Source organism: Heterodontus francisci, chromosome 9, assembly GCF_036365525.1.
Source record: "Heterodontus francisci isolate sHetFra1 chromosome 9, sHetFra1.hap1, whole genome shotgun sequence".
Lineage (NCBI taxonomy): Eukaryota > Metazoa > Chordata > Chondrichthyes > Heterodontiformes > Heterodontidae > Heterodontus > Heterodontus francisci.
The window spans coordinates 12,064,031-12,077,592 of record NC_090379.1 but is presented as its reverse complement, the minus strand read 5'-3'; the positions used below and the strand labels follow the sequence as shown (position 1 = coordinate 12,077,592).

The 13,562-nt window shown below is 44.2% G+C and overlaps 1 protein-coding gene across 2 annotated transcripts in view; it reads right to left on the bottom strand.

Moving 5' to 3' along the window:
- Positions 1-13,562, bottom strand: part of ttc7b (tetratricopeptide repeat domain 7B) — a 358,122-nt gene that overhangs the window by 138,790 nt on the left and 205,770 nt on the right. For both annotated transcript variants that reach the window (XM_068038566.1, XM_068038567.1), the window contains exon 17: positions 10,749-10,846. In XM_068038566.1, the coding sequence (XP_067894667.1) occupies positions 10,749-10,846 (98 nt within the window). The remainder of the gene's footprint in view (positions 1-10,748; positions 10,847-13,562) is intronic.

Below are 13,562 nucleotides of genomic sequence, written 5' to 3'. Positions count from 1 at the left end.
GAACAGTCCTAATCCCACAGCACTATTTGAAGCAGAGCAGGGAGTACCCCATGCCAAGGTTCATCTTTCAAACACCACCGCCAACATACAGATTATCTGATCATTTATTCCTTCGCTGTTTGTGGGACCTGGGAGTAAGCAAGTTTGCTGCTGCATTTATCTAACTAACAGCAGTGACTTCACTTCAAAAAATAATCATCTGGTTCCAAAGTTTTTTGGGAGGTTCTGAGGATGTGATAAGGTTTTCCATAAATGCAATTTAAAAACAAAATGTGTGTGGTTAAGTACCTCCTCTTCGTCATCATTGTCCCACTGTGGCCCTTTGTCCTCTAGTCAAAAAATTCCAATTACTTTAGGCATGAAGATGATAATGCGTAGATTTGAGCAGTAATAGTTCCGGTTAATGAAAACTTTGGTTAGACTGTGGAACTCGCTACAACAAGAAGCAGTTGAGGCAACTAGTGTAGCTGCATTTAAGGGAAGCTAGCTAAACACATGAAGGAGAAAGGAATAGAAGGTTATGTTCAAGAGGTTGGACGAAGAGAGATGGGAGGAGGCTCATGTGGAGCATAAACACCAGCATGGACCTACTGGGTCAAATGGCCTGTTTCTGGGCTGTAAATACTATACATCATTGCCAGACGGGCAACAAAATGTCCTACAAAGTTATTTTAATGGCTGTGAGCTGGATTTAAAGCTAATGAATGACCACTACACCTCAATGTGAGACGGGGCGCCTTGAGTGTTGATATACTAACAGGTCCAGGGCAGTTAGATCAAAATTCTTCCATAGGACTATTGAAATTTTGTCTGCCGCCATGAGGTTCCAACAAGAAGTTTGAGTAACTACAGTACTTTGTGCATTTTTAGATCTGTCCTTCTTAGACATGATGCCCTTGCCCAAATTGAGCATTTCACGGAATAGCCCTTGAACACTACTTTTGATCACTACCCGCGTAATCTGCTTAGTTCACTGATGTTCTCTGATCATCACTGCAATCCCATGAGCCTGCAACAAAAGACTTGCACCTTCAGGGAAGTATTAATTCCCACATTACATAAAAATGCATTTAGTTGAGTATATGGCCTGCTATACTTTCAGCACTCTACGAACTGCTTTGCATGTGCTGGGACGAGGGAGCAGTACCACAGGACATGCGCGATGCCAATATCATCACCCTCTATAAGAACATGGCTGACTGCGGTGACTGTAACAACTACCGTGGAATCTCCCTGCTCAGCATAGTGGGGAAAGTCTTCGCTCAAGTCGCTTTAAACAGGCTCCAGAAGCTGGCTGAGCGTGTCTACCCTGAGGCACAGTGTGGCTTTCGAGCAGAGAGATCCACCATTGACATGCTGTTCTCCCTTCGCCAGCTACAGGAGAAATGCCGTGCACAACAGATGCCCCTCTACGTTGCTTTCACAGATCTCACCAAAGCCTTTGACCTTGTCAGCAGACGTGGTCTCTTCAGACTACTAGAAAAGATCGGATGTCCACCAAAGCGACTAAGTATCATCACCTCATTCCATGACAATATGAAAGGCACAATTCAGCATAGCGGCACCTCATCAGACAGGGCTGTGTTCTCGCACCTACACAGTTTGGTATCTTCTTCTCCCTGCTGCTCTCACATGCGTTCAAGTCTTCAGAAGAAGGAATTTTCCTCCACACAAGATCAGGGGGCAGGTTGTTCAACCTTGCCCGTCTAAGAGCAAAGACCAAAGTACAGAAAGTCCTCATCAGGGAACTCTTCTTTGCTGACGATGCTGCATTAACATCTCACACTGAAGAGTGTCTACAGAGACTCATCAACAGGATTGCGGCTGCCTGCAACGAATTTGGCCTAACCATCAGCCTCAAGAAAATGATCATGGGACAGGATGTCAGAAATGCTCCATCCATCAATATCGGCGACCACGCTCTGGAAGTGGTTCAAGAGTTCACCTACCTAGGCTCAACTATCACCTGTAACCTGTCTCTAGATGCAGAAATCAACAAGCGCATGGGAAAGGCTTCCACTGCTATGTCCAGACTGGCCAACTGGCCAGACTGGACTGTGGGAAAATGGCGCACTGACGCGGAACACAAAAGTCCGAGTGTATCGAGCTTGTGTCCTCAGTACCTTGCTCTACGGCAGCGAGGCCTGGACAACGTATGATAGCCAAGAGCGTCGTCTCAATTCATTCCATCTTTGCTGCCTCTGGAGAATCCTTGGCATCAAGTGGCAGGACCATATCTCCAACGCAGAAATTCTCGAGGCGGCCAACATCCCCAGCATATACACCCAACAGAGCCAGCGGCGCTTGGGATGGCTTGGCCATGTGAGCTGCATGGAAGATGGCAGGATCCCCAAGGACACATTGTACTGCGAGCTCGTCACTGGTATCAGACCCACCGGCCATCCATGTCTCCACTTTAAAGACGTCTGCAAACGCGACATGAAGTCCTGTGCCACTGATCACAAGTCGTGGAAGTCAGTTGCCAGCGATCGCCAGAGCTGGCGGGCAGCCATAAAGGCGAGGCTAAAGTGTGGCGAGTCGAAGAGACTTAGCAGTTGGCAGGAAAAAAGACAGAAGCGCAAGGAGAGAGCCAACTGTGCAACAGCCCCGACAACCAATTTTATCTGCAGCACCTGTGGAAGAGTCTGTCACTCTAGAATTGGCCTTTATAGCCACTCCAGGCATTGCTTCACAAACCATTGACCACCTCCAGGCGCATACCCATTGTCTCTTGAGACAAGGAGGCCAAAGAACAGAACAAGAACATGGTACCTCTGGATCAGGACAACTCTTTCAATGTCTAGTCTTCCGTCAATGGGGAAAATGAATCGGACTGATTAAACTGAGCTGAAAGCAAGTCCAATCAGTTAACTGAAATGGAGAGAAAAATCTCTGTGTACACTTGGAATTATCATTTTGTTTCAGAACACAGTTTCCCCATGTACAAATAGAATATAATCACTCCAGATCACAAACAGTATTCTCCATCCTGATCGCCACGAAGTGCAACTATAACCTTAACCTCAACATATCAGTGTAATGTTTCCATTCATGATTCTTTGTCAGACCCAGCTAAGGCTTCTTAATTAGGCCACAATACAGATTCATTAATGTCATTAGTGAGATTCGTGCTCAAATCACCCTTGCAACCCTCAATGAGATACCTTTATTCCTCTGCTGCCTTAGATCCGCGTCTGGACTTACAACAAAGCAATTTAGATTGACTTCATTTTAAAGCTGAAATGCTACCAAACTTGTATTTAAATTAAACATTATGCCAACAACTCCACTGAGAACTCAGCTGGTTAGTGCATTGTCCAGTGTTAGGAGCTGAGCCAGCCAAACAAAGGAAGGGTGCTGTTTTAATCTATTGTTGGTGCGGAGTTAGCGGACCTCAGCTTGAATAGCAGTAAGGGTGTGGGGATGCTATGATTTGCCTTGAGTTTGTGATGGGGAGCTGGCTGGGGCAGTGGGAGGGGGGGTGCAAACGGAGGAAATCAGCTGGGGTTGGAGGTGGGTGAGGGAAGTCATTCTGAGTCGGGGTGTTGGAGGGGATGGGGTGGGATGGGAAAATTAGGCTGAGTCAATGTGCACTGTCAGAGGGGAAATCAGCCTGGGTCCTGCACCTGATCACCCGTGACCCTTGCTGGAAAGAATGTGTGTGGATAGCAGGCAGGAATAGGATTAGTCTTGGTGTGAGGACATTCCCACATTTGAATGGGACACTCACTTTCTAAACTCACACATAAAGGGGGTCATAATCTAAGGATACGGGGTAAACCTTTCAGGACTGAGATGAGGAGAAATTTCTTCACCCAGAGAATGGTGAACCTGTGGAATTCACTACCACAGAAAGTAGTTGAGGCTAAAACATTGTATGTTTTCAAAAAGGAGTTAGATATAGCTCTTGGGTCTAAAGGGATCAAAGGGTATGGGGCGAAAGCAGGAACCGGCTACTGAGTTGGATGATCAGCCATGATCACAATGGATGGCGGAGCAGGTTTGAAGGGCCGAATGGCCTACTCCTGCTCCTATTTTCTATGTCTATATCTCTATGAATGATCAGGTGGGTGAGATGCAGAGATGCAGGAGGAGAGCTGGTGCTTATGGGACTCTACTCCAGTACATTGGGGGGGGAGAAAACAGACTGCTTCAAAGGAATCTCCACCATATACAACACACAGTACCAACTGAACACAATGACATATGAAAGACAATGGCTTATATTCGAACATCGGAAGTTTCTAAGTGGGATGATGGTGCAAAATAGAAAGTACCAGTCAATGAGAATCATTAAACAAACTACTGAGCTTCTCCGAATGCTCACCTGGTTTACCGTGAGTAGCTGAGCCCTGCAAACCAGCGTGATGCCAAGGTTTGATCTTGTGTGTGCTGGGTTACCTTATCTCAGCTAGGGCAGCTACAATTAGCTTTAGTGCCCCACGGGTAAAGGGAGGTGAATAAACCACTCAATCGTCTCTCTTCCGATCCCCAGCTGGCAACTCCCTGTTGGAAAGTACACTCGCATAGATAGAACTGGACTTGACCCTTACAGCTCCAACCGTGACTTCATTGCCTGCAGACATTCACAGCCAAGGTTCATGTATTAACAATGGGAACCTGGGTGAGGGACTGGAGGGTACCCAATGTACATGTAAATGTACCCCAGTAAAAGAAATATGCCTTTTGGAATAAGCACAGGAAACAATATTGGCAAGTGCTGGTTTCAGTTGATAGCAACCTGCAAGTTTCAACAGTAAATGTATTAACGTATGTTTAACAGCAGCTTTGAGTGGTTGCAAAATGGGCACTCAGTTCTCAGAACTGACTCAAATCTAATCTACAACGTCCTGTTGTTGCCAAACAAAATGGATTCAGTTTCCTGCCGCAGCTTGTGAAAACAAAACTGATCACTGAAGCATCATAAATTCTCTCATTTTTTTCCCATGCTATTTTCTCCTTAATTTAGTCGTTCATATTTAGTCGTGGTTTGGAAAGCAGAATACAGCCTGCTTACGCTGTCGGTTCAATTCCTTGTTTGATCTAATTGGCAACACGTTTGAGCTGTTAATGAAAGCATGCCTGCCCCCGGAAAGGTTCACTCCTTTCACTCCACAGCTAAGCCAGATAAGACTGGCCAAATGTCTCTGTGATTCCCTTCCCCGAGTTCCTAAACTGGAAAGAAGTGAAGGGTGCATGTGCACAAAATAGAGCACGAGAGATAGTGTGCGCGCGCGAGTGCATGAGAGTCTATGAGAAAGTAGATAAGAGAGTGTGGGTAGGATGTGTATGACAAGAGTGTGCCCGAGAGTGCAAATGTGTAAGAATGTGCATGTGTATGAGAGAGAGAGACTGTCAGAGTGAGACTGTGTCTTTTTTTTTTATTCATTCATGGGATGTGGGCGATGCTGGCCAGGCCAGCATTTATTGCCCATCCCTAATTGCCCTTGAGAAGGTGGTGGTGAGCTGCCTTCTTGAACCGCTGCAGTCCATTTGGGGTAGGTATGCCCACAGTGCTGTTAGGAAGGCAGCTCCAGGATTTTGGCCCAGCGACAGTGAAGGAACGGCGATATAGTTCCAAGTCAGGATGGCTTGTGACTTGGAGGGGAACTTGCAGGTGGTGGTGTTCCCATGTATTTGCGTGAGAGTGAGAGTATGCGCTTGTGTGTCTGTGTTGGGCATGGAAATTGGATTTAGATACTTATTTTTTGTTTCATAACCCTTCAATTCTTTATTTCCCTTCCATTTTCATTCTTTATCTACCTTGTCCAAGAATCAGATTTCTCTCTCCCTTAATTTGTTAGAGTTCTGTTTTCAAAGACTGCAGAGAATTTTAGCTGCAGAATTGTTAGAGGAAACAGCTGTCAGTAAGCCCCAACATTCAGGACAGGATTCAGGCTCACAATGATATTTTAGGAGGAGGACAGTAAAGGCCACTTAGCAGGCAATGCATCAAGAGATCTGAAAGAATACTGAGTTTATCATTAATACTGTTAAAAACTTGGCAGCATGATGGGTTTACTTGGACTGTATTGAAATGGGAAGGCAGTGACTAAAGCAGTGATTCTTTCGGATAGCTGGGCCCTCAGAGATTTACGTACAGGGACAATTAAGACAAATAATCGGAAAATATGCAATAGCGGCTGGAAGGACATAGCAGCAGAAAACAAAGAAAGAATTTTCACTTATGCGGCACTTTTGTGCACTGAACACTCTCCAAAGCACTTCAAACAACTCGCCAAGGCTCCTTCATTAGCACCTTCCAAATTCGCAACCTCAAATAGCTAGAAGGATAAGGACAGCAAACGCATCGGAACATCACCACTTGCAAGTTCCGCTCCAAGTCACACCATCCTGACTTGGAACTATATCGTCGTTCTTTCACTGTTGCTGAGTCAAAAGCCTGTAAGTCCCTCCCTAACAGTACTTGTGGGTGCTCCTACACCATAGTGACTGCAGCAGTTCAAGAAGGCAGCTCACCACCACCTTCTCAAGGGCAAATGGGGATGGGCAATAAATGCCTCCTTTGCCAGCGATGCCCACAACCCACGAATGAATGAATGAAAAAAAAGCCCATGAATTACTTTTGAAGAGTAGTTAACCATTATACATTATACAGATAAACATGAATGAAAGAAAATAAAGAATTTTCATCTATGTAGTACCTCAAAATGTCCCAATGCAATTTACATTTAAATACTGTTTAGTGCAGTCACTGTTGTGATGTAGGGATTATTTGCACACAGCAAGATCCCACAAACAGCAGTGAGATAAATGAGGAAGTCAGAAGTTTTGGAGGGTGGGAGAATACTGGAGTAGTTTATACTCTGAAAGTGACAAAGGCAGAAATAATGATTTAACCAATGGCTGGATGGAGATGGCCAATGTTGCGGAGGTTAAAGTAAGTGGTATTTGTGGCAGAGAGGATATGTGGTCTCAAACTTGGTTCACAGCCCAAAAGGTTGTCAAGGCTGCGAATGGTCTAGCTGAGCTTGTGGCAGTGGACAGGACGGGGGTTAGATTCACTGGCAAGACAGCAGAGTTTGTGATCAGAGCTGAAGGCAACAGGTTTGGAGGAAATTGTTACTCATCCATGTTGGACAAGCAGTCTGACAACACAGAGGCACTTAAGGGTTTGAGGAAGGTGGTAGAGAGGTGGAGCCAAGAAAGAAACGCTTGTATTCAGATAGTATTTTACCTTGTTTCAAAATGCTTCACATCCAATGGATTATTTTCAAGTGCAATGACTGTTGTTATGTAGGCAATATATTCTATTGTACAAGCCTTTGATTGCACTGGGCAGCTGGGTTATTAAATACATTTTGGCGGCACAGTGGCGCAGTGGTTAGCACCGCAGCCTCACAGCTTCAGGGACCCGGGTTCGATTCTGGTTACTGCCTGTGTGGAGTTTGCAAGTTCTCCCTGTGTCTGCGTGGGTTTTCGCCGGGTGCTCTGGTTTCCTCCCACATCCAAAGACTTGCAGGTGATAGGTAAATTGGCCATTGTAAATTGCCCCTAGTGTAGGGAGGTGATAGGGAATATGGGATTACTGTAGGGTTAGTATAAATGGGTGATTGTTGGTCGGCACAGACTCGGTGGGCCGAAGGGCCTGTTTCAGTGCTGTATCTCTAAATAAAAAAAAATACAATGGCATACTTTCAGCTTGAGAAATTCTTTAGTCAAAAACAAATGTATTCATTGATGGGGAGAGGGGGAGTTTAAAAAAAAAACTATAATTGGGAGAACTGACTTCTTCTCACTTGAAAAGGGTAGCATTAGGTCTGATACAAAAGTTGTAATTATTATGATCCAGCCCAGAGTTGCTTGGCATTTTCAATAACTTGCTTAGATGTAATGCTTTTAATGTAGTACGTTGTCCCAAGGCGCTTCAGAGGAGCACCATCAGCCATATATTAGATATTAGCTCAAGTGACCAAAAATTTGGTCAAAGAGGTAGGTTTAAAGGAGTGACTTAAAGGATGAGAACAATGCAGAGATTTAGGGTGGGTTTTCCAGAGCTTAGGGCCTGGGCGGCTAAAGGCATGGCTACTAATGGTGCAGTGAAGAAAATTGGGGATGGGCAAGATGCCAGAATTGGAGTTTTTTTTTTATTCCTTCATGGGATGTGGGTATTGCTGGCAAGGCCAGTATTTGTTGCCCATCCCGAATTACCCTTGACAACTGAGTGGCTTGCTCGGCCATTTCAGAAGGTAGTTAAGAATCAACTACATTGCTGTGGGTCTGAAGTCACATGTAGGCCAGGCCAGGTAAGGACGGCAGATTTCCTTCCCTAAAGGACACTAGTGAACCAGATGGGTTTTTACGACAATTGTTGATAGTTTCATGGCACCATTACTGAGATTAGCTTTCAATTCCAGATTTTAAAAAATTAATTCATTGAATTTAAATTCCACCAGCTGCCGTGGTGGGATTTGAACCCGTGTCCCCAGGGCATTACCCCAGGCCTCTGGATTACTAGTTCAGTGACATTACCACTACGCCACCATCTCCCATGCTCATCATATTCATCTGTTTCTGTTTCAAATACATTACATTTATATATGAGTTAATGCACAGCTGCGAAATGCAAGGTCCAGTCTCTTGCAACACTATTTCTGCAAGTGTGTGAACGATTATAAAAGGAATTGATCTGGCAACATCCATTCTACTTTTCACAAAAACATTAAAGTTCTCACATTGAATCCTGCATGGTTGTCCATGTTAACAGCAAAATATGTGTTTTTCCCAGGCTTCCCATAATTCTTTTCCTTTCCTGCCCACTGCTAAGAGTTATAGGAAAAGAATCCACCTGCAGCTGGCTTGGCTCCTTGCTTCTCCTACAGCATGCCTAGCCTGCTGTCAGTGCATTAGACTTTAATCTGATTGCCTTTACAGGTTCATGTTTCCATTCATCAGGCTTGAAACGTTATGCCATTCCCAAACCCCACTACCTTCGAATGCTGCTGGGCCTGTTTCCAGCATGTTTCCGCTTTCTTTTTAATTTCAAGGATATGCAGCGCCTGGTTTACAGTGGCGGGAAGCAGCTTTGAAAAATGTCAGATGGGAGGAAAGCAAAGTTAACCAGCCACAAGCATTGAAGTTCAGCACTCCTCACTTAAAGAATCGTGCAATGATAGCAACAAAAGATATTTAAACTTTTAATACACACAGCCTCCCTGTATGGAAAGAGTGGCAATATGTTGTCGGTTAAGACTCGTTAACTAGAGCTTTTCAACAGTCTAAGTTGGTAGCTCATTGCCTAGCGTGGAACTGTGTCACACATTCCAGGAGGGCCCAGATCAGATCCCTGTGCTGAATTGTGATCTCGGCAGCACTGTGGCCAGGTGAATTACCTAGAGCCAATAGCATGGGTGCAGCAGTGTCCATTTTCTATTACAGTCACTCCTCCCAAGCACTATCCAGTGACCCCCTTCTGGAAAGCATGCTGGCATTGAAGGAAATCAAGAACAAGATGGACTACAAAGGTCAACCTCCCACCCACAAAAACGTCTCTCGGTTTAGACACAGACGTGGAGATAGCCACTTGGGCAATATAACAGCGGGTGCCCAAGGCACCATGGGCCTGCACCTTAGCTACGGTCAGTGATTTTAGGGGAGCGCAGGGGATAAAAACAGACAGGGAAAAGAACTGAAAAGAACAATCAGCTATAATATCAACTTGTAAAGGGTGCAAAGATTTACCAGAACGCTACTAGTGAGTTATGATGATCTGGAATGCACTCCTTAAAAGTGTAGTGGAAGCTGATTCAATAGTAACTTTCAAAATGGAATTGGAATAAAATTTTAAAAGAAAAAAACTGCTGAGCTATGAGGAAAGAGCAGGGAATTGGGCCTAATTGGATAACTCCTTCAAAGAGCTAGCACAGGTACAATGGCCGAATGGCCTCATTTTGCATTGTATGATTCTATAAAGGAGCAGTTGCTGGGATTGGAGCTGTTCATTTTGCTGGGATACTTAAACAGGTTAACAAAAAGGCAAACTTGGAGGTTGCTTCCACCACATGTACATACTGAGCCATAACAAAACTCTTGTTTATTTTGTACTCAACATACTTTTAAATTGTTCCTTTCAATTTCCAGTTGGACTGTTAAATTCACACACTATAACACAGCACCCAACTCATGAGACTCAGTTTAACCTTCAGAAAAGGGAATTAATAGCTGGGAGCCAACTTATGGCAGAGTCACTGGAACCTGAATTCATGCGTTCAAACAACATAAGCATGAGGGGAGAAAGGTATAGAAGGATGTGTTGATTGGTGAGATGAAGTAGGCTGGGAGGAGATTTGTGTGGAGCATATAGAATGGCATGGACTAGTTGGACCAAATAGCTGTGCTATAAATTCTATGTGATATGAAAGCATATGTGTCTCAAAGTAAATGCATCAAATTTTCTCTGCCTCCAAAGGAGTTTTTAAAAATGGCAATTTTAAACACATCAAGATCAGCGTACACGCTACTTGAAAGAAATGCTGGGCTTTGTCCATTTTATGTACATATTATGCTATCTTACTGCTCACTGTGGGAGCTCACACCATGTTGACTCTGGGCTCCGGTCATCTACGCAAGGTGTTTGCCTCTTGTTGCAGCGTCTCAGAACCCCTCAATAACAGACGCAGAGGCGAGGGAATTGGACAATGGAGTGAATGCTTAAATTAGCAACACACCCGTGTCACTCATCCAAAACAAGACAATAATGATTAAGAATGACAGAAGATAATATTTACCTGTCTCGGGATCACTGAAGTCGGGCAGAGAGATGGCATTAAGGTTCCGCCTGTCAGCTATGACTCTGTCCAAAAGGCTGCTCCCTCTCCCTGAATCACTGCAACAGATTTCAAAATTCACTACTACATAGTGAAAGGTGATAATTCTGTGTTGTTGCTCCATGCTGAAAAGGTGATCAGCTGAACAGTTAACATGTTAAGTGCTGCACAGTAAGATAGATTTGCATTGATACAGCACTTTTCACAAACTCAGGACATCCCAAAGTGATTGAGTCAATGAAGTACATTTTTGAAGTGTAATCAATGATGAGATGTAGGGAACGTGGCAGCCAATTTGTGCACAGCACAGCAAGATCCCACAAGCAGCAATGTAATAATGACCCGATAATCTGTGTTTTTTTTAAGTGATGTAGGTTGAGGGATCTTCCCTCCTAGGTATGTTCCTATAAAACAGCGAAGGAGAGAAGTTTAAAAAAATATATTTTTTACATGGAGGGTGGTTGGGTTGTGGAATGCTGGACCAGAAACAGTGATGAAGTAGAATCCATAACATCTTTCAACATGGAAAATTAATAAATATTTGAAGAAGAAAAATTTTCAAGGGTGAAGGAATGAGGCTAAGTGAATAGTTATGAGAGTGGGGCAGGTGTGATGAGCTCAATGGCCTTGTCCTGTGTTGTAAAATTCTTTGATTCAAAGTATAACTCTACAGCATTAATTCCAGACTGAAGAGGTTCCGTCAACCTCATACTTTACATTTCATTCTCATTTAGCAAGAACAAACAATTTATATAATGCCTTGCATGACCTCAGGACGTCCTAAGCTACTTTTTAAGAGGGGGTCCCAATGCCTTTAGTTCACTGAACTTTGAATTGTTTACACTCAGAGTTGAGGCTGAGTGAAACCTGTGCACCTGACATCATCTGTACTAGTCTAGCATAAAAGCTCTGCCAGACTCTTGGTTGGCTCAGAGACACTAGCATTTTTTGGCTAAGCACGTTTTTTTGTGTTTTCAGATCACTGAAACAAACACCAATTCTGTATTAGAGTAATTACTCTTCTCAAACATCAGGACAACTTTAGTACTGTCTATGGATTAACAACTAATACCCCAAATCAAAACATTTCACAAAAGATTTTTTTTAAATTACACAGTTACTTGTATTTAACCCGTTTCCTTTCTATTCTCTCTTTTATTTTAACTTGGTCTTAAAGAGTGTGTTGCCAAATCAACCCTCTGAGAACTCTGCGCTCTTCCAATCCTGGCCTCTTGCACATACCTAATTTTAATCTCTCGACCACTGGCAGCCATGCCTTCAGCTGCCTAGACCATAAGCTCTGGAATTCCCTTTCTAAACCTCCCTGCCTCTCTACCTCTCCTCTTTTCAGACACTCCTAAAAACTATTAAAAAACTGATAAGGTGAGTAGTACTACTTAAATTAGAGTAATTTATTAAGGACTTTAGACTGTACTGGGTAGTGTTTGGAGCAGACAAGACCCCTAGTGTAATTAGTATTTTTTAAAGGGAGTAACTAAATTAATTTAAAGGTAAGTCATGGCAGGGGAGCTCAGCCCTGTGGTATGCTCTTCCTGCACTATGTGGGAAATCAGGGATGCTTCCAATGTCCCTGATGATCATGTGTGCAAGAAAGGCATCCATCTGCAGCTACTGACTACACGCATTACGGAGCTAGAGCTGCGGGTGGATTCACTGTGGAGCATCTGTGATGCTGAGAACGTCGTGGATGGCACATTTAAAGAGGTGGTCACAACGCAGGTAATGGCAGCACAGGCAGAAAAGGGATGTGGGAGGTGGTGGCGTAGTAGTATTCTCACTGGACTAGTAACCCAGAGACCCAGGGTATTGCTCAGGGGACATGGGTTCAAATCCCAGAAGGTGGAATTTGAATTCAATTAATAAATCTGGAATTAAAAAAAGCTAGTCTAATGATGGCCATGAAACCATTGTCGATTGTTGTAAAAACCCATCTGGTTCACTAATGTCCTTCAGGGAAGGAAATCTGCTGTCCTTACCTGGTCTGGTCTACATGTGACTCCAGACCCACAGCAATGTGGTTGACTCTTACATGCTGCCTTCTGAAATGGTCTAGCAAGCCACTCAGTTGTATCTAACCGTTACGAAGTCAATAAAAAGGAATGAAACCGGATGGACCATCCGGCATCGACCTAGGCACCGGAAACAACAACGGCAAACCCAGCCCTGTCAACCTTGCAAAGTCCTCCTTACTAACATCTGGGGGCTTGTGCCAAAGTTGGGAGAGCTGTCCCACAGACTACTCAAACAACAGCCTGATATAGTCATACTCACGGAATCATACCTGACAGACAATATCCCAGACTCTGCCATCACCATCCCCGGATATGTCCTGTCCCACCGGCAGGACAGATCCAGCAGAGGTGGTGGCACAGTGGTATACAGTAGGGAGGGAGTTGCCCTGCGAGTCCTCAACATCAACTATGGACCCCATGAAGTCCCAAAGCCTTTTATTCATATATAAGGAGAAAGAGGGTAACTAGAGAAAGGATTGGCCCACTAAAGGACAAAGGAGGAATGTTATGCTTGGACTCAGAGAAAATGGGTGAGATTCTAAACGAGTACTTTGCATCGGTATTCACCGAGGAGAGGGACATGACGGATGTTGAGGTTAGGAACAGATGTTTGATTACTCTAGGTCAAGTCGGCATAAGGAGGGAGGAAGTGTTGGGTATTCTAAAGGGCATTAAGGTGAACAAGTCCCCAGGTCCGGATGGGTTCTATCCCAGGTTACTGAGGGAAGCGAGAGAGGAAATA